The following is a 21172-nucleotide window of genomic DNA, read 5'->3' as shown; positions in this document are numbered from 1 at the left end:
TGTAGCAATAGCCAAAAATACATTGTATGGGTCAAAATTTTTGATTTTTCTTTTATGCCAAAAATCATTAAGAAATTGAGTAAAGTTCATGTTCCATGAAGATTTTTTGTAAAATTCCTACTGTAAACATATCAAAATGTAATTTTTGATTTGTAATATGCATTGTTAAGAACTTAATTTGGACAACTTTAAAGGTGATTTTCTCAGTATTTTGATTTTTTTGCACCCTCAGATTCCAGATTTTCAAATAGATGTATCTCGGCCAAATATTGTCCTATCCTAACAAACCATATATCAATAGAAAGCTTATTTATTGTGCTTTCATGTGATGTATAAATCTCAGTTTTGTAAAATTTAACCTTATGACTGGTTTTGTGGTCCATGGTCACATATCATAAAACAAGATTTGGCTTTATCCTTTTAGCTCTTATCAAAGTTGTGTAGTGGCACTGGCATTTGATTTTTTTTATTATTATTATTATTTTTTTTTTTTTTTTTAAGGGGGATAAAATGCTTTTTTTAAATAGATAAAATAACTATAACCTTCATTTGGATTACCTATTATTTATTTACTTTACCTGTCGTTCTATGTTTTTGTTGTAGTATCAGTTCAGTAGTAGTTTTCAGATATTTTTGTCAGGGAGTCAAAATTCAGTGTTGAGGGTAACGCATTACAAGTAATGCAAGTTACATAATATTCTTTTTTCCAAGTAACTAGTAAAGTAACGCATTACTTTTTAATTGACAAGAAAATATCTGAGTTACTTTAGTTCTAGAATAAATGTGAACATGCATTAATTCATCTCACTCACTAACACACATACAGTATTCCTCAAAATGAATAAAAACACTGAAATTCAACGCAAATCTGCAATAATTACATGTTGAAAAATACAAATATCCTTTATGTATTTAATGCTATTTTATTAACCGACGTCTTTGCTGCCGACCTTCGATGATCCACTTCATCAATACTAATAAGCAAAAATTAAATTTTTTCTTCTGCGGTCTACTGTACAGACGTCAATTTACTTTTCTCTAAGCCTGAGGCTTTTGGTGTAAAAAGGCTTTTACATTTGACAAAAATAGAACTTTTTATATTAAAAACAAACAAGCAAGCCCTGCCCAGATTTAAAAAGTAACGCAAAAGTAACGTAACGCATTACTTTCCATAAAAAGTAACTAAGTAACATAATTAGTCACTTTTTTAGGGAGTAACTCAATATTGTAATGCATTACTTTTAAAAGTAACTTTCGCCAACACTAGGTGCAATAATAGGCTAGTGTTAAAAAAGGAGCATTATTATGACTCACTAGGAATGGGTCTCAGAACATCAGGGATGAGGATCTCCACGAGGGCCTGATACATCAGGTGATCACAGGTGTTCATCCACTTGAGCACTCCCTCGTTTCGGCAGAGGAGAATCAGTCTGGTCCGCGGCAAGCGGCCCTCGATCTCGCTCATACCACTGAATCAAAATTAATCACATTTACTTCATCTAATAAACTCAATGAAGCACCAAAGAGGTAGATGGCAAAAGTAAAATACCTGTTTTCTGTGATGGTGACGCCCTCTACGGAGCTGGATGGAGAGTAGCGCCAGAAAGTCTGCCACAAGTTCTCGATTAGATTGAACTGAAGGTTCACCACCACGTCCAAAATGGCCTACGTGTGAAAACGTTGACACAAACTTTACATCTAAACTCAATGAGCTGAGAATTGGATGTTAAGGGATGTCCTGAAGGACTGACCTCGCAATGTTCTCTGTAGAGCGTCTGAAGGGCTTTGACATCCTCTGGGCCGACGCCTTCCACCGGCTCTCCGAGATCAAGTTCAACAAACTCCGGAAGAGCTCTGGATCCATCTAATGAGGCACATGAGGAAATTGAGAAACGCTCTTCTAAAACACGAACGCGTGCCGTCTCCAGCAATTTTTGTAGAAGCATTATGTTTACCCAGGAACTGCTGATGGTGTTGGCTTTGAGCGATGAACGTCTGCTCTGCAGCATTGGGCGTGTGCTGCCCACCGGCCGAGAAGTTCTCGCCTGAAACGCCGTCCATCTTCTGTACTGGCTTGAATCTACAGAAGGGACAATGAGTGATGAGTTCTGTTCTGAAATGTATTGAACTGGCTTCCTGTCTAGCTTCTGAACTGAAATGGATGGCAACTCAAAGTGGTGCTGTGTTTACATTGATGCATTTGTCCTGGAGATGGACTTTTATCCAAAGTGACTTGCATTGCATTTAAAGGATTACGCCACTTCCAAAATAAACATTCACTCATCTCTTTGTCATCCAAGATGTTCATGTCTTTCTTTCTTCAGTCGCAAAGAAATTACGTTTTTTTAGAGGAAAACATTGCAGGATTAGTCTCCATTTAGTGGACTTCAATGGTGCTCAATGGATTGAAGGTTAAAAATGCAGTTTCACTGCAGCTTCAAAGGGCTCTAAACGATCCCAGTCGAGAAATAAGAGTCTTATCTAGTGAAACAATCCATTATTTTCTAAAAAATGTACAATTTATATATTTTTTTTTACTAAACAAACCTCAAATGCTCATCGAACTCCATCTCATTTTCTCCTCCAACTTCAAAATTATAGCGTTATATGTGTGCCTCAATCCTGAGCGACAAATTGTAAGCTTTGAGCACAGAGAACTATATTTTGCAAGCACATTACATTATATTTTGAACAGAAATTAACAATCGCAAAAAAAAAATTCGTTTGAGCAAAGAAAAAACGATTCCGTGCTCACGCAGTTTACTCAGGTGCTCTCTCACAAACGTATTTTCTGCGCTCCTGTCAAGTCCCCCTCTCTCTCAACCTCTTAATTCTGTGTGCGCTCAACTCTTGACACACACGCTCGCTCAATTTGCAATATCGTTACAACAAGTGTGCCACAAAATCAACCAATCGGAAAATTAAAGGTCAATTGTGATTGGCTGTTGGTCTCCAATCAAATCGCTAGTAGAACCAAAGCCCGTCTTGTAGAACTATCCATAGATATCCATATCTATATATCCATATATAATCATTTATTATATGATATCTATGGATATATCTACAGCATCCCGGAAGCTTACTAAAAAAAGAAAAAATAACTAACTACTAATGGATTAAAACACATTTTGGTAAGTGTTTTTTAAGTTAATAATAAAAAAAAAACACTTACCAAAATGTGTTTTAATCCATTAGTAGTTAGTTATTTTTTCTTTAAAAAAAAAAAAAAAAAAAACACTTACCAAAATGTGTTTAAGAAAAAATAACTGACTACAGTGAGACTAATGGATTAAAACACATTTTGGTAAGTGTTTTTTTTTTTTATTATTAACTTTTAACTTTTTATTTTTAACTTTTAACTTTAAAAAAAAAAAAAAAAAAACACCAAAATGTGTTTTAATCCATTAGTTTAATTTTAAATTTAATTTAATATTAAATCAACTTAATAGGCTAGGTTAACGACTTTTCTTATACAAATATAACGAATGCACTTCAAAATGAAGTTTTCATATATAAATTCAGGAATCGCGAATATGACAAAATAATGTTTTTTATATATATATATATAACGAGAAACGTCCTTTACAAAAAAAGGTAAAATGGCAATGTAGGATGATTTTGAAGTTGAGAGGAGTTGGTAGGAAGTTGTGCATCACAGAGCTCAACAAGACCAGCATTTGAGGTTTAAAAAGTATAGAAATTGTCCATTTCTTTAGAAAATTACCAATCGTTTCACTAGATAAGATTCCTCTGCTGGGATCGTTTAGAGCCCTTTGAAGCTGCACTGAAACTGCATTTTTAACCTTCAAGAAATTAAACTTTTTGAGGAAAACATTCCAGGATTTTTCTCCATTTAGTGAACTTCAATGGTGCTCAGCAGATTGAAGCTTAAAAATGCAGTTTAAATGCAGCTCTAAAAAGGGCTCTAAACGATCCCAGCCTAGGAAGAAGGGTCTTATCTAGCGAAATGATCCATTATTTTCTAAAAAATGTACAATTTATATACTTTTTAACCTCAAATGCTCATCTAGTCTAGCTCTGCCATCTCAACTACCGACCCAGTGTTTACAAAGTGAACGTGCAAAGAAAATCAAACACCCTTTACAAAAAAAAAAAAAAAAAATCAAACAGTAATGTAGGATGATTTTGAAGTTGGAGGATAAAATGAAATGAGTTTTTCAATATACCCTGTCTGTTTTGAACCCGAGTGCACAGCGTATGCATACACATCATAGAGCTAGACTAGACGAGCATTTGTGGTTAAAAAGTGTAAATTAGTGGTGTCACTATACCGAAATTTTGACTTCGATACCTGACTAAAATATCTATACTACTACTCAGAGCTCTACAGTGCAACCATTTCACTCGCATTTGCAACTGAAAACTACTGCATTCAGCATGTTTTTGTTTGTGCTTAGGGGAGCTTCAAAGGTTTCTACGTGTTTTTGCAACGTTGAGTAATGTATTACAGACACATCTTGCCAATCCTTTCACAAACAAAGAGTAGAGAGAGTGTAAATAAGAGATTTAATGTGCAGTGGAGAGAGCTTCCTTGATTAATTTATAATTGGAACTTTGTGAGATTGCGATAAACTAAGATGAATGACAGCTTTTAATAATTTTTAAGGGAGATTGTAAACAAGACATTGATGTAATACAATAGTTTCATAAACAACAAGTTATTATTAAGTGACTTACATTGTCTGACTATAACACTATTGCCTGATTTTGCTCTATTTCGTCGTCAGAAATAGTCTGAAACAAGTCACAACTGAGCCGCTGCGCATCTTCATTCAAACACAGCGGTGTTTACTCATCAGAAATGAAGTTTTGATATATTTATGGTTTTACAATGTACAAAATATCTCTATTGCTTCAAATATACCCGTGCTACTTAAAGGTGCCATAGAATGGAAAACTGTTTAGCTTGGCATAGTTGAATAATAACAGTTCAGTACATGGACATGACATACCATGAGTCTCAAACACCATCGTTTCCTCCTCCTTATATAAATCTGGTGTTTGCAAAAGACCACCGAAAAATAGGTCAAATCCAACATAACAGACTGTTACGCAATAGTCCCGATCGTTAATAGTTACGCCCCCAACATTTGCATCGCCCAATCATCAGTAACGTCAGTACATCAGTAAAATAAGGCTAGCTACTGAAGGGACATGGTTAGCTTAATGCTAGCGCTAGCCTGTTACATTGCAGTACATAAGATTTGACTATCCACATAAACAGAGAGATGACTGCGCTGATGATGGCCAATGATTTACAGATCCTGAGCATCACTAAAGCATCAAAACTTGTGTGGTAAGTCCTTCTTACGTTATACTACTTCGCTGCAGTATAACGTTACACAGAGCACATGCCATCACAGTAGAGATAGTAAAATGTCGGCGGATTCAAAACGGCAGATTCAACAAACCGCATATTAAAAGCCGCTAGAGTTCAATAAATAAAGCGGCTGTAATTAAATATATATTTCCTCCATGTGTTTCCTTACTGCTGTGTGAGAGCGAGCCGCTCTGTGAGACAGCCAATCAGAGCAGAGCTCCTCATTAATATTCACGAAGCTTCCAAATAAGGCAATAACAGAGCATTTCATTCTAGAGACAAATCCAAGGGTTGTAAATGGACCTGTAAAACTGTTTCTAGAGAATTTTTGCTCTTTTCTATGCCATATACCTTCTATGTATATGTCAGAGAACAATTATTATAAATTAATTATTATAAAATGCATTCTATGGCACCTTTAAGACTGGTTTTGTGGTCCAGGGTCACATATTAATAATACACTTGAATATGACATAAAAGATGCCTCTATAAAAGGTAAAAAGTCATGTGTAAATCGATTTAAAGGGGAAAATTTGACTGCAGTCTAAGTGGGGGTACTCAGAAGAATGTTAAATGCCCCAGGGGGGTACGCCACTGGAAAAAGTTTGAGAACCACTGGTTTAGGGTCCTTTGAAGCTGCATTGAAACTGCATTTTGGAAGTCCACTACATGGAGGAATGTGTTCCTCAAAAGACCTGAAATATCCTGAATCACATGGGGATAAGTAAATTATCAGGAATTTTTTATTCTGGGAGTGGAGTAATCCTTTAAAGCATACACTTGATCAGTTCAACCCTTGACATTTGAGTTGCCAGCGCCATGCTCTTCTGTTGGGAATGCTATTCGTGAGCCACATGGGAGATCGGTGAGAGAGACGAGAGTACCTCTGCTTCTGTTGGACGGGCTGCTGTCTCAACGCCATGTACTGCATGTCCTCCTGCAACCGGTTCAGAGGAGAGTCCGGCTTCACGCGAATCCCGTAATAGTGATACTTAGAGTTCCCTCTATATTCAAGAGAAAACCAGACTTGTGTCAATAGACGCAGCTGTGGAGAGAACCAAGCATGTGCCAATGTGAGGAGAGGCGGTTGATTTTACCGGGTTCCCAAGCGGCGAGTGCGCAGCCCCATGAAGATGGAGCGGATGAGCTTCCCGAAAGACGCAGCATTGACAGGGTCCAGCTTCTGCTCCTGACAGTGGCGCAGGTAGTGATTGTAGAGGGTGGAACGGGGCAGACTCACTCCCTCCGCCGTCTCGTAATTATCCAGTAACCATTGTAGCTGTGGAGAACCGCTAAATCAATCAGCTAAATTCTCAGTACATTACTTAAGACAAGAAATGCATGTTGTGTTTCTATGGAAGAAAGAAAGTCACAGTAGCTGTGTTTCCATTACAGATTTGAGCAAAACTTTGGCGTGGTTTTCTAAATGTAGATTAAGAAGTATTGCGAAATGATGGCGTGTCCATTGGCCAATGTTATGCGAATAAAACGTTATTTTTTTCCTCGCGCGATAAGTCATGGCAACGGATTTTTGTGGGACTTTGGCTATATTTAATCGAATGTGAGCTGTAAATGCGGAAAAAAAACATTTTCATTCCTGTTTTGTGAATATTCCTGGTAACACTTTACAATAAGGTTCATTAGTTAAACATTAGTTAATGTATTAACTAACATGAACTAACCATGAGCAATACATTTGTTACTGTATTTACTAATCTTTATTAACATTAGTTAATGGAAATACAGTTGTTCATTGTTTGTTCATGTTAGTTCACACTGCATTAACTAATGTTAACAAGATTTTAATAATGTATTAATAAATGTTGAAATTAACATTAACAAAGATTAATAAATGCTGTATAAGTGCAGTTCATTATTAGTTCATGTTAACTAATGTGGTTAACTAAGGTTAACTAATGAACCTTATTGTAAAGTGTTACCATATTCCTTTTTCGAATTGCCTGAAAAACCACCACATGTGAGCGTAAAAACTTTTTTGCGATATATATGAGTTATTGAGCAATTGATGCATTTCCAATAGGCGTATTTTCAATTCACAATTTCAATTTGCGCAATTTAAAGGGTAATGGAAACGCAGCTATTGATGCTGTGCTATAACCTCAGAAAATCATTGAACGTCTCGTCCTGCACAGTTACAACAATTAAAGGATTACTCCACTTCCAAAATAAAAATTTCTTGAAAATTTTTACTCACCCCTTATGTCTTTTTTTACTTGCAAAGAAATTAAGTTTTTTGAGAAAAACATTTTTCTCCACATAGTGGACTTTAATGGTGCTCAACGGATTGAAGGATAAAAATACAGTTTCAGTGCAGCTTCAAAGGGCTCTAAATGATCCCAGCTGAGAAATAAGGGTCTCATCTAATGAAACGATTGGTGATTTTCGAAAGAAATTGAGAATTTCTATACTTTTTAATCTGAAATGCTCATCTTGTTGAGCTCTGTGATGCGCACTCCGGTTCAAGAAAGTTAGGGTATGTTGAAAAACTCCCATCTTATTTTCTCCTCCAACTTCAAAATCATCCGACATCATGGTTTTACCTTTTTTTTTGTTTAATCCTCTTTGCACGTTCACTTCATAAACACTGGGTCGGCTCTTCTGCAGCGATGTAGGAGGATTTTGAAGTTGGAGGAGAAAATGAGATGGGAGTTTTTCCACATGCCCTAACTGTCTTGAACCGGAATACACAGAGCACACATGTGCATCGCAGAGCTAGACAAGACCAGCATTTTGAACCATTTAAGGGGAGACACTGCAGGCACAAACGCTGTTTTTTCATGCACGTGTAAAGTTTGAGATTTTGGGCTTTTTGGTTTTTCATAAAGTGTTTTTTCAGACTAGTGGAAAGAAAACATCCAAAAGACACTTTCTTTTATAGCACTTTATCTATTTGTGTCAATAGATTTAAATTACAATGCATATTTTTATTCCTGTTTATATCCTGAAGGTTTTTACAGAGGGATTTGTTCAAATATAATTTGCTTGTTTTATACGTTTTATTCCCCTCAGTTTTTTCTGAATTATGGAGTGACGAAATCCCCTCTGTAAAAACTTTTAACTCTAGTATGTCAAAAAAATTAAACAAGAATTTTGAAACTGACTTCATCCAGTGTTTAGATTTTTGTTCTAGAAATGCATGCAAATTAGCGCATATTTCATTAAATAATGATAAACCTAACATTTTAGAAAACTTGTAATACAAAAAATGTTTGCAATTATCAATGTGATCAATCGACTGAGTAAGTAAGGTGATAACTATTAGTTAATTTTTTACCCTATGTCTTGCCTTAAGGTTAAAAAGTATATAAATAGGTACATTTTTTAAAGAAAATAACAGATCGTTTTGCTCGATAAGACTTTTATTCCTGGGCTGGGATCGTTTAGAGCCCTTTGAAGCTGCATTTTTAACTTTCAATCCATTGAGCACCATTGAAGTCCACTATATGTGAAATGTATTCCTAAAAAAAAAAAAAATTTCTTTGCGACTGAAGAAAGAAAGGCTAAGAAAGGGGGTGAACAAATTATCAGAATTTTATTTCGGAAGTAGAGTAATGCATATTACAAGTGCTAAAAGTTCATACATGGAAGAACAATAAAAATAAACTTGCATAACCTAATAAACACAGTGCCATTTAAAAAGTTCCACGCTGGAAATCTGTGAACTACTTTTTGAAAAAAGTAAAAAATGATGATGAATTGATCATGTGACACTTTTGAATGGCACAGTGTAAAAAAGAGAGAAAGCGAGGTAGAGAGAGAAAGAGAGAGAGAGAGAGAGAGAGCGAAGCAGATTGTGCAAAGCAAAGCATGTTTACAACTTACATGGCTGTTGAGCAGCGAACTTCTCTGACTGGACAAACCTTCAGACTTTTGGAGCGTCTCAATCGCCATTTCAATCTGATAGACCAAAGGGCAAAAAGAATAAAGGAGAACAAAAACAAAAAGGGGGGAAAAGTAAATCAAATGAAGGCCGTAGCGACAGAGAGCTGTACTGACACCAGAGATGAGCAGCAGAAACAGACCCAGCCACCAAAACCACACACTACAGCCCAGCACCTCTACCGCACAGATCAGCATTATGGTCCATTAACACCTCCAAGATCATCTAAGCAACTTTTAAGACCAATTATTCATCTGCAGGGTCAGAAATTAAATATAAGAGTTGTGGAGTTGCCTTATGCCAAAAAGATGCAAAAACTTCAACACCCATAATGCACCGTTTTCACAAAAGGTTAATGCTTTTTAAGTCATTGTTCAAACAAAAAATGATGCTCAACAAAGAAAACTGGCTTTATTTTAATGCAACACGCTATATTAAAATGAATCAGTTTTAGACGCATTGGCTCTGTTCCAAAACCTAATGAGCTGCCTACATGGGGGTTATTTTAAGATATTGCATTAGTGCACCTGATGATTTAAAATGTATTTTTAGAAATACTGAAACACTTAGTAACTGTCCAATCAAATTTAAAAGTTTTTACGTAATATTTATTTATAGGATGTTGCCATCCACCATTTAATTTTTAATTTTTTTGGATGTAAGCGTGGGTGGATCTACATTGTAGCTTGAATGCGCATGGCTTCCAGTGTCAGTCACTTCTAGTTATTTTTGTTAAATAAAAATGGTATGTTATGCAGCTTGATAATGCAAACTGATATGTTATATTATTAAATGCATTTTTGTAATCATAAAGATACTGGTTTGTTGTGCAAATAGTTTCATTTACTGCATTTAGTGCTTGCTTAGTGCTATTTAATTGTATGTTTTGCATGCATTTCTGCATTGCAAAAATAAGGCGGAAAATAAAGCTTCTTTATTGGTTTTGATGGTTCCATGAATAGGGCCCTATGAAATCTGTTTTATTTTTTTCCAAAATTCCGTTTTATTTTCTAAATTCATTTTTTTCACATTTCAATTTTTTTTTTACAATGAGAATAAAGTCATATTTGGAAAAAAAAAAAGTAAAAATATGATGAGAATAAAGGCGAAATATACCACAAGAATAAAGTCATAATATTACGAGAATAAAGTCATAATATTACAAGAATAAAGTCATAATATTACGAGAATAAAGTCATAATATTACAAGAATAAAGTCAAAATATTAGGAGAATAAAGTCATAATATTACAAGAATAAAGTCAAAATATTAGGAGAATAAAGGCATAATATTACGAGAATAAAGTCATAATATTACGAGAATAAAGTTGAAATACTGCGAGAATAAATAACTTTTTTCATATTGAAATGAAAAAATTTCCTTTTCTTTTAATTTGTTTTACAACGAGAATAAAGACATAATATTTTGAGAATAATGTCGAAATATTACGAGAATAAAGTCAAAATACTACGAGAATATTTTTTTTTTTTCATATTTACATTTTTTGGGATTCCCTTTTTTTTTTCTTTAATTATTTTTCTAGACTGTTTTAATGGTTAAATTAAAAAATATCAATCAAAAAGCATGTGTAATTAATTGAAATCATGAAATGTACACAATTTAATAGCACTTTATTAAATGTTTAACAAAAGGCCCTATAAAGGCATTTTACTTTTACCAAATTCTGTTTTCCATTATTTTCATAATTACATTTTAATTGTTCCATTAAAGGTTAATAATCAAAAGCATCTCTAATTAGTTGATTTTATTAAAAAGAAAAAAAAAATGAAGTAATTTAGTAATTCATTTCTTTTCTTTTTTTTCAGAAATACTGTGTTTTTTGGCGGGTAAATATTCCTTGGAAAATAATATAATAATAATTTTAGTAGTAGCAGTAGTAGTACTATCATTACATTAAGTAATATATTTCTGTCACAGTTTTTTTGCACTTTTATTTTGACGGGTTGCTGTGAAGACATTTAAGAAAAAATGGTTCATTTCAGAACTGTTTACTGAAAGGTTCTTTGGGGAACCAGAAAGGTGACCCTGAACCACAAAAACATAAATTAAATAGCAATAGCCAAAAATACATTGTATGGGTCAAAATTATTATTATTTTTCTTTTATGCCAAACATCATTAGGATATTTAGTAAAGATCAAATTTCCATGAAGATATTTTGTAAATTTCCTACCATAAATATATCAAAACGTATGTATAATATATGAATTAATTATTTAAAATTATTCATTGACCCTTATGTGCTCCAGGGTCACAAATGGTTCTTCTATGGCATTGCTTTGAAAACCCAATTTTGGAATCTTTATTTTTAAGAATGTAGTAGAAAGCCCACAGCATTTTGGAACAGACCCATGATTACAAAATGTTGATTTACTATATTAGGTAACAGCTTATAATTATTCAGATTGACAATTCATTTTAATGAATAAATTAGAACGAAGTGATTTTGAAGTGTGGCTCTCATAGAGGTCTCTCATTAAAAATGACCCAGAAAATTACCTTTAGAGGAAATGTATTAGCCCTTAATTTCTAAAAATAGATTAATTTGGCTTTAATCGTTCCAAGCACAAATCAGAGTAAATAGAGTGAAGTGTGCGTCTGTGATTGGTGCTCACCGTGGCGGGGGAGGCTCTGGTGGTCTGAGCCGCGGTGTGAGGGGCGGAGCCGTCCATGGAGTTTCCTCCAATCAGATACGCTCCTGAGCTGCTGATGATCTGGCCTCCCGACAGCCCCATTGCCAGAGCTCCGTTCCCGTTGCCGTTGTTGGCCATACTGTGAGTGCTGACCACCGTGCTCACCTGAGCCGAGCTGCCCTGCGTATCGAAGTAGTTCCCGCTGCTGTTCTGGTTGTACAGTTGCGGTTCTGAGTATGAATACGTCCGTCTGCCAATAAAACCAGAGCGCTTGAGATACGGCTGCCAGCTGCCACTAAACACAATTATGTGACTTTTTCACTTTTTCATGTAACCGTTGTTTTATTTTGTCTATGACCGCATGAGGGACTAATTCTGCATGTTTCAGCATTTTGATGGCGTTTTAGTGGAATACCGTGAGAATAAAGTCGAAATACTACGAGAATAAAGTCGAAATACTACGAGAATAAAGTCGGAATACCGTGAGAATAAAGTCGTAATATTACAAGAATAAAGTCGAAACTACAAGAATAAAGTCGTAATACCGTGAGAATAAAGTTGAAATAGCGCAAGAATAAAGTCGAAATACTACGAGAATAAAGTCGGAATACCGTGAGAATAAAGTCGTAATAGCGCAAGAATAAAGTCGAAATACTACGAGAATAAAGTCGGAATACCGTGAGAATAAAGTCGTAATATTACAAGAATAAAGTCGAAATATTACAAGAATAAAGTCGAAACTACAAGAATAAAGTCGTAATACCGTGAGAATAAAGTTGAAATAGCGCAAGAATAAAGTCGAAATACTACGAGAATAAAGTCGGAATACCGTGAGAATAAAGTCGAAATACTACGAGAATAAAGTCGGAATACCGTGAGAATAAAGTCGTAATATTACAAGAATAAAGTCGAAACTACGAGAATAAAGTCGTAATACCGTGAGAATAAAGTTGAAATCCTACGAGAATAAAGTCGTAATATTACGAGAATAAAGTCGAAATATTACAAGAATAAAGTCGAAACTACGAGAATAAAGTCGTAATACCGTGAGAATAAAGTCGAAATCCTACGAGAATAAAGTCGTAATATTACGAGAATAAAGTCGAAATACTACGAGAATAAAGTCGAAATATTACAAGAATAAAGTCGAAACTACGAGAATAAACTCGGAATACCGTGAGAATAAAGTCGGAATACCGTGAGAATAAAGTTGAAATCCTACGAGAATAAAGTCGTAATATTACGAGAATAAAGTCGAAATACTACGAGAATAAAGTCGAAATATTACAAGAATAAAGTCGAAACTACGAGAATAAAGTCGAAATCCTACGAGAATAAAGTCGTAATATTTCAAGAATAATGTCGAAATACTACGAGAATAAAGTCGAAATATTACAAGAATAAAGTCGAAATACTACGAGAATAAAGTCAAAATATTACAAGAATAAAGTCGAAACTACGAGGATAAAGTCGAAATCCCAGGAGAATAAAGTCGTAATATTTCAAGAATAATGTCGAAATACTACGAGAATAAAGTCGAAATATTACAAGAATAATGTCGAAATACTACGAGAATAAAGTCGAAATATTACAAGAATAAAGTCGAAACTACGAGAATAAAGTCGTAATACCGTGAGAATAAAGTCGAAATCCTACGAGAATAAAGTCGTAATATTACGAGAATAAAGTCGAAATACTACGAGAATAAAGTCGAAATATTACAAGAATAAAGTCGAAACTACGAGAATAAACTCGGAATACCGTGAGAATAAAGTCGGAATACCGTGAGAATAAAGTTGAAATCCTACGAGAATAAAGTCGTAATATTACGAGAATAAAGTCGAAATACTACGAGAATAAAGTCGAAATATTACAAGAATAAAGTCGAAACTACGAGAATAAAGTCGAAATCCTACGAGAATAAAGTCGTAATATTTCAAGAATAATGTCGAAATACTACGAGAATAAAGTCGAAATATTACAAGAATAAAGTCGAAATACTACGAGAATAAAGTCAAAATATTACGAGAATAAAGTCGAAATATTACGAGAGTAAAGTCTAAATACTAAGAGAATGAAGTCAGAATACTACGAGAAAATATTACGGGAATAAAAATATTATGAGAATAAAGTCAAAATACTATGAGAATAAAGTTGTAATATTACGAGAATAAAGTCAAAATGCTACGAGAATAAAGTCAGAATACTAAGAGAATAAAGTCAAAATATTACGAGAGTAAAGTCTAAATACTATGAGAATAAAGTTGTAATATTACGAGAATAAAGTAATATTTCTGCTGTTCTGGTTGAACAGTTGCAGTTCTGAGTCTGAATACGTCTGTCTGCCAATAAAACCAGAGCGCTTGAGATACGGCTGCCAGCTGTTTTCTTTTTTTTTCACTCAAATGATTTCTGACATTTTTAAATTATATCAGCGTACACGCTTTTCTTTAATTGAGTCGAGAAACATAATAAGTCGTGTCTTGATGGGTTCGCATCCTTTCAGCTTCAGGTGAGAGTGCTGTTTCCATGGATACGCAAATCACCAAAGCATAACTATTTTACAGAGAACATTGCTTTTGATTGCCATTCTGATATGTGCTTTCTCCTTTCGGCTGATGACATTTTATTTATAATAGCCAATTTAAAAGATCTTAGCCTCGTGCTGAGTGAATTTCTAAATATGAGTGATCCAAATGTTACTGAGAGTGAGAGAGAAAGCAGACAGAAGCACTTAGGAGAGTTTCAGGTGACCTGCAGCAGGGGTGAATGTCTGGAAGTGCTTTTCCACAGTACAGGTCGCCTTCTTCTGTAAAAAGCACACGATCCCAGAGTGCTCTCGTCCTCCTTACGCCGGCCACTCACTGATACTTGTGGTCATTTCCAGGTGACTGAACACAATTCTCACACTGATGCTCGAGTCTTTCAGAGGCAGCATGTTTCAGTGACAGGACTGAGCTGGAGTGGCCTAAATCAGTTTGCCACTAAACTCAATTATGGGACTTTCACAATCTTGTAACCGTTGTTGTGTTTTATCCAAAACAGCATGAGGGACTAATTCTGCCAGGGCTCTAGACTAACTTTTTGCAGTAGTTGCACAAAAGTTAGGTGCACCCAAATTTTTGACAGCATTGCATTTAACTCAGCAGTTTTACAAGTTCACTTTTTTTTTATATATATAGGCAATTTTGACTTGTAAATGATTAACTAACAATCTGGTCATGATAAAGTTCTTTATTTGAAGCACAATTCTACAAGAAAGGTAACTTACTGAAAAAAGTGTTGGTGCTTAAAGTGCTTCACTGAGCTGAAATTTAAACTTAATATTTCTCTGGCTCGGACTTGATAGTATGTGGCTCATTATTTAATGCCGTCTCCGGACCAGGGCTTGACATAATCTGGGAGGTTGATGGCTCCATGTCAGAGCATTGGTTATGATTTTTTGGAAGGAGGTCTTAACTTCTTCTTAACGAAAAAGTTGTCAATCTATGCTTGCTTTTCTTGTTAGGAGCACTTGAGCACTTAAAAAATTTAGAAGCACAGCCAAAATTTCAGGAGCACATCCTCAACAATAATCAAAAAATCTGATAAAAAATTAGCCTTCCCATTATGAGGTGATACTTGACTCCTTAAAATTTTGTTTTTACCTTTTCATATGTTTAATGAGGCTCAGATGTTGGCATGAGTGCAATCAAATTCATAAATTGATGTTGAGATTGTTTTAAATATAACATTTTGAACACAGAAATATTAAATGATTTAACTGTAATCTGCCAGCAGGTGGCGGCAAGACACTGGTTTAATTACTGAATCATATCATTCATTTGATTCGTTCGAACAGCTGGTTCATTCAGGAATAAAGCAAGTGACTGTCTTTATGAATTGGAAATTAAATCATTTCACTAGATTCGTTTACAAACGCATGTTCATTCATAAACGAAACACTGCTGTGTTTGAATGGAGATATTATTGTGACTTATTGTGACAATATTGTGACTTTATTTTTGTAGTATTTCTACTTTTTTCTTGTAATGTTTCGCCTTTATTCTCATAATATTATGACTTTATTCTTGTAGTATTTAGACATTATTGTTTATTACTTAATAAAGTCGAAATACCACAAGAATAAAGTCGAAATACCACGAAAATAAAGTCATAATATTATGAGAATAAAGGCAAAATATTACAAGAAAAAAGTAGAAATACTACAAGAATAAGGTAAAAATATTACGAAAATAAAGTCATAATATTACAAGAATAAAGGCGAAATACTACGAAAATAAAGTCATAATATTTCGAGAATAAGAGTGAAATATTACGAGAAAAAAAGGAGAAATACTACAAGAATAAAGTTGAAATACCACGAGAATAAAGTCATAATATTATGAGAATAAAGGCGAAATATTACGAGAATAAAGTAGAAATACTACAAGAATAAGGTAAAAATATTACGATAATAAAGCCTAAATATTTTGAGAATAAAGTCGAAATACCACAAAAATAAAGTCATAATATTACAAGAATAAAGGCGAAATATTATGAAAATAAAGTCATAATATTACGAGAATAAAGGCAAAATATTACAACAATAAAGTCTAAATACGGCAAGAATAAAGTCATAATATTTCGAGAATAAGGGTGAAATATTACGAGAAATACTACAAGAATAAAATTGAAATATTACAAGAATAAAGTCGAAATACCACGAAAATAAAGTCATAATATTACGAGAATAAAGGCAAAATATTACAAGAAAAAAGTATAAATACTACGAGAATAAGGTAAAAATATTACAAAAATAAAGTCAAAACATTGCGAGAACAAAGGCGAAATATTACGACAATAAAGTCTAAATACGGCAAGAATAAAGTCATAATATTTTGAGAATAAGGGTGAAATATTACGAGAAAAAAAGGAGAAATAGTACAAGAATAAAGTCGAAATATAACGAGAATAAAGTCATAATATTTTGAGAATAAAGTCAAAATATTACAAGAATAAAATTAAAATACTACAAAAATAAAATCAAAATACTAAGTCATAATATTTCGAGAATAAAGTAAAAATATCCGTATTCTATATTCTATAGTTAGAATTTATTTTTTATTTTAACGCTGTCGTACTAAAGCACTTGTCAGCATGTGGGCTTATTACAAAACAGCTCTAACATGTATTTTAAAAACCACATGCATTCACGGCTCATAAACACACTCACATGGTTCCATTGGTGTAAACGCCGTTGTTTTCCTCCTGAACGTACTGCACCTGTGCTTGATACACATGCTGGACCTGTTGAACAGTCTGCGCCTGAAAACACACGACACACAGAGAGACTCACACCTCCATCAAGACTGGAGAATATATAAATAAGCGGTTTCAATAGCAGCTTTGCAAGATGATAGTAAAGCAAACAACAGTATGTTACATTAACAACGCTTTCAACAAGATTCAAAGAGAAAGACACATATAGCAATGGACCCTTTTGACATTTCAATGGTCTCAGATGCTGAAGTCATCATAGCTAGATACACTTCTATAATGGTAAACATAATACAACAAATATCATTTTTGCATTCCCATTTGCAGGAAAAGGGGGGGAAATCCACAATAGTGTTTCTTTGACTTTCCAAATGTGATCTTAAGTCTTAAGTAGCATGGTTATATGTGACCCTGGAGCACAAAACCAGTCTTAAGTCGCTGGGGTATATTTGTAGCAATAGCCAAAAACACATTGCATGGGTCAAAATTATTGATTTTTCTTTTATGCCAAAAATCATTAGGAAATTAAGTAAAGATCATGTTCCATGAAGATTTTTTGTAAAATTCCTACTATAAATATATCAAAATGTAATTTTTGATTAGTAATATGCATTGTTAAGAACTTAATTTGCACAACTTTAAAGGTGATTTTCTCAGTATTTTGATTTTTTTGCACCCTCAGATTCCAGATCTTCAAACAGATGTGTCTCGGCCAAATATAGTCCTATCCTAACAAACCATACATCAATAGAAAGCTTATTTATTGAGCTTTCATATGATGTATATATCTCAGTTTTGTAAAATTTAACCTTATGACTGGTTTTGTGGTCCAGGGTCACATATTTGTAGCAATATCCGAATATACATTATATGAGTCAAAATTGTCTATTTTTCTTTTATGACAAAAATCATTCGAATATTAAGTAAAGATATTTAGTACATTTCTGTAAACATATCAAAACTTAATTCTTGATTAGTAATATGCATTGCTAAGAACTTCATTTGAACAACTTTAAAGGCAATTTTCTCTTCTTTTTTTTTTTTTTTTTGCACCCTCAGATTCCTGATTTCTAATAGTTGTATCTCAGCCAAATATTGTCATATCCTAACAACCCACACATCAATACAAAGCTTATTAGTTTGAAGCTAATGACTGGTTTTGTGGTCCAGGGTCACAAATAAGGAAAAAATAGAGACATTAAGTTTGTCAAAATAAAGACTTTGATTTGACGTTGTATTAGACTGTAAAACCAGATTTACAATGTTAAGAACTGTGGAAGTGGAAACTTTGTTAAAGTCTTTAAAAAGGATCATAAAACTGTTACAGATAATAAATAAATTCAATTACGCTAAATTACGTTAAAATAACCCCCTAGATGCAGTGAGTCATACTTTAGTCTGATTGGTTCATTACAAGAACGGCTCATTTGTTTGTGAACTGGATTACTCTTCTTTTGGATGTTTGTCATTGTGTTTTTCAATCAGTGTTGCAAGTTACATTTACATACTTTTTCCAAGTAACTATTAAATTAACGCATTACTTTTTAATTGACAAGAAAATATCTGAGTTACTTTTTCAAATCAGTAACGGCAGTTACTTTTTCCCCATTTATTGATTAAAATAAATTACTTTTCAATTTACTTTTCTCTAAGCCTGAGGCTTTTGGTGTGAAAAGGCTTTTACATTTGACAAAAATATAACTTTTTTTTTATTAAAAACAAACAAGCAAGCCCTGCCCAGATTTAAAAAGTAACGCAAAAGTAACCTAACGCATTACTTCCCATATACATAATTAGTTACTTTTTTTAGGGAGTAACTCAATATTGTAATGCATTACTTTTAAAAGTAACTTTCCCCAACACTGTTTTCTAGCAAATACAATAGAGATGTGTAGGAAGCTCTACATTTTGTAGCTCTACATGTACACTGTTTGTGTACATTTCTAAGCTTTTTGATTGGTTTTATACAGAAGTAGTGATGTTTCGGGGGATACCCGAAATACAGGGAAATGCTCAGAAGTGAGAAAAGCAATATTCACTTCCAGCGAATTTAGTAAAACTTTAAGTCAACTTTAATTGACACTTAAATACCTTTACTCACTTATCTGGGCTACGAAACTTTGGGAGATTATTTTTGAATGTCTGTTCTTTGAAATTAGCTAAAAAAAAAAGAAGAATTTATTTTTTTCATTGTTTTTCCACATTATCGGACCATATCTTAAAATAGAACGTTGCGACTTCCGACTCATTTCGCACAAATAATCCACACAATTCCAATCGATCAGTTAACATCTTGATAAGACAAAAGCTAAAACAAATGCATCATTAAGATATTTTTAACTAAAATAGGACTCCATAATAACACTCCCTCCAGTGAAAAAGTCCATCTTCTGTTGTCTCATACATCAAAATCCACATATTTGTTCACAGCTGTTTTGGCTTGTAAACACTGCTTGATCTGCGCAGATTTCTCTCCACTTTTTCACTGGAGGAAGTGTTATTATGGATTATGGAGTTAAAAATGTCTTAATGATAGATTTGTTTCAGCTTTTGTCTCCTCAAGATATTAACTGATGGACTGGAGTGGTGTGGATTACTTGTGGATCATTGTGATGTTTTTATCAGCTCTCATTCTGACGGCACCCATTCACTCCAGAAGATCCATTGGTGAGCGAGTGATGGAATGAAACATTTCTACAAAACTAATGAAGAAACAAACTCTTCTACATCGTGGATGGCCTAATGTTGAGCGCATTTTCAGCAGATTTTAATTTTTGGCTGAAGTGATAATGGTTTTTCGACACATATGGGCTCACCTGTTGCTGGACGGGCACCTGAGACGCCACCTGCTGGGCACTGACCGCAGGCTGCACAGGCACGCTGGTCTGGAGGGGCACGTTGGACGTGGAGTCAGCGCCTGCCTCTGGGGTCTGCATGGCGCCTTGGAGAGACAAAAATGCTGCGTTTAACTTTAACATTTTGAGAATTAGTAACAGTGATGCTCGCCTTGCAAAAGTCTCATCAAACCCTGAGGAAAGATAGATATTTTTTTATCAGCCTCAGGTCACTTCCTGTCCTCAGCAGGGCGTGATTCAGCTTGCACAAACACCAGCGGTGATGTGAACGGGATCTGTGTGTTCTGGGCAGGTCAATGAGTGGAGATCGCTGCCCGTACCCAAAGCAATAAATGAAGTTAATATTTAATCGTCTCGGCAGGTTTCTCTCCGCTCACGCTTTAACCCTCTGGTTGTGTTCAGATCCCTGTCACACCTTTGATATTCCCGGAAACAATTGCTTCCAAATCTGTCATTTTGCTATATTATCATCAAATATTGGATTCAATCTTTTTGTCAACTTCTTTTCTTTCATTTAGGACTGGTTTTGCGTTTCTATTTGCATCTGACTAATCGTAGGCTTCATTTATCTGAGAGTAGGTACCTCATTTTGTGAGTGAAAAAAAATATTTTTCATGAATAACTTTCACAATATTAAACAAAAAATTATACAAATTTGCACTGTTTCTCACACTAGTGTGCTTTAATGTTTAATCAGGAAGTTTGCTTTTAAATGCTTTTATTTTGTACAAAATTGCAAAAAGTCACACTTGTGGTGTTCCCGGGTCAAAAATGACCGGACTCCAAACAACTGCTTATAAATCTGTCATTATGCTAGATTATCACCAAATATTGGATTCAATCTTTGTCAACTTGTTTTCTTTCATTTAGTACTGGTTTTGTGTTTCTATTTGCATCTTAGGCCTCATTTATCTGAGAGTAGGCACCTCATTTTTTGATTGAAAAAAAAAAAAGTTTTTATAAATCATCACAATATTAAACAAAAACTAAAAATATAAAAAAATTGCACTGTTTATCACACTAGTGTTTAATGTTTAATCAGGAAGTTTGCTTTTAAATGCCTTTATTTTGTACAAAATTGCAAAAAGTCACACTTGTGGTGTTCCCGGGTCAAAAATGACCGGACTCCAAACAATTGCTTATGAATCTGTCATTATGCTATA

At 34.1% G+C, this 21172-nt stretch overlaps 1 protein-coding gene across 2 annotated transcripts in view; it reads right to left on the bottom strand.

Annotated features, from left to right (window-relative positions):
* rfx3 (regulatory factor X, 3 (influences HLA class II expression)) overlaps positions 1-20090 on the bottom strand; it is a 39293-nt gene extending 19203 nt beyond the window's left edge. Inside the window, exons 1-10 of one of the 2 annotated variants that reach the window (XM_073830002.1) lie at positions 19959-20090; positions 17111-17202; positions 11878-12145; positions 9185-9259; positions 6439-6620; positions 6226-6345; positions 1956-2080; positions 1752-1864; positions 1550-1665; positions 1315-1469 (exon numbers count right to left, since the gene is read on the bottom strand). In XM_073830002.1, coding sequence (XP_073686103.1) covers positions 1315-1469; positions 1550-1665; positions 1752-1864; positions 1956-2080; positions 6226-6345; positions 6439-6620; positions 9185-9259; positions 11878-12145; positions 17111-17202; positions 19959-20090 — 1378 coding nt within the window. The remainder of the gene's footprint in view (positions 1-1314; positions 1470-1549; positions 1666-1751; positions 1865-1955; positions 2081-6225; positions 6346-6438; positions 6621-9184; positions 9260-11877; positions 12146-17110; positions 17203-19958) is intronic. The other variant, XM_073830003.1, reaches the window with a different exon arrangement.
* Between the last annotated feature and the right edge of the window lie 1082 nt (positions 20091-21172).

The sequence above is a fragment of the Garra rufa genome, chromosome 23, assembly GCF_049309525.1.
Source record: "Garra rufa chromosome 23, GarRuf1.0, whole genome shotgun sequence".
NCBI classification, from domain to species: Eukaryota; Metazoa; Chordata; class Actinopteri; order Cypriniformes; family Cyprinidae; genus Garra; species Garra rufa.
The sequence above is the reverse complement of the archived record's forward strand: the minus strand, read 5'-3'. Positions and strand labels throughout refer to the sequence as shown.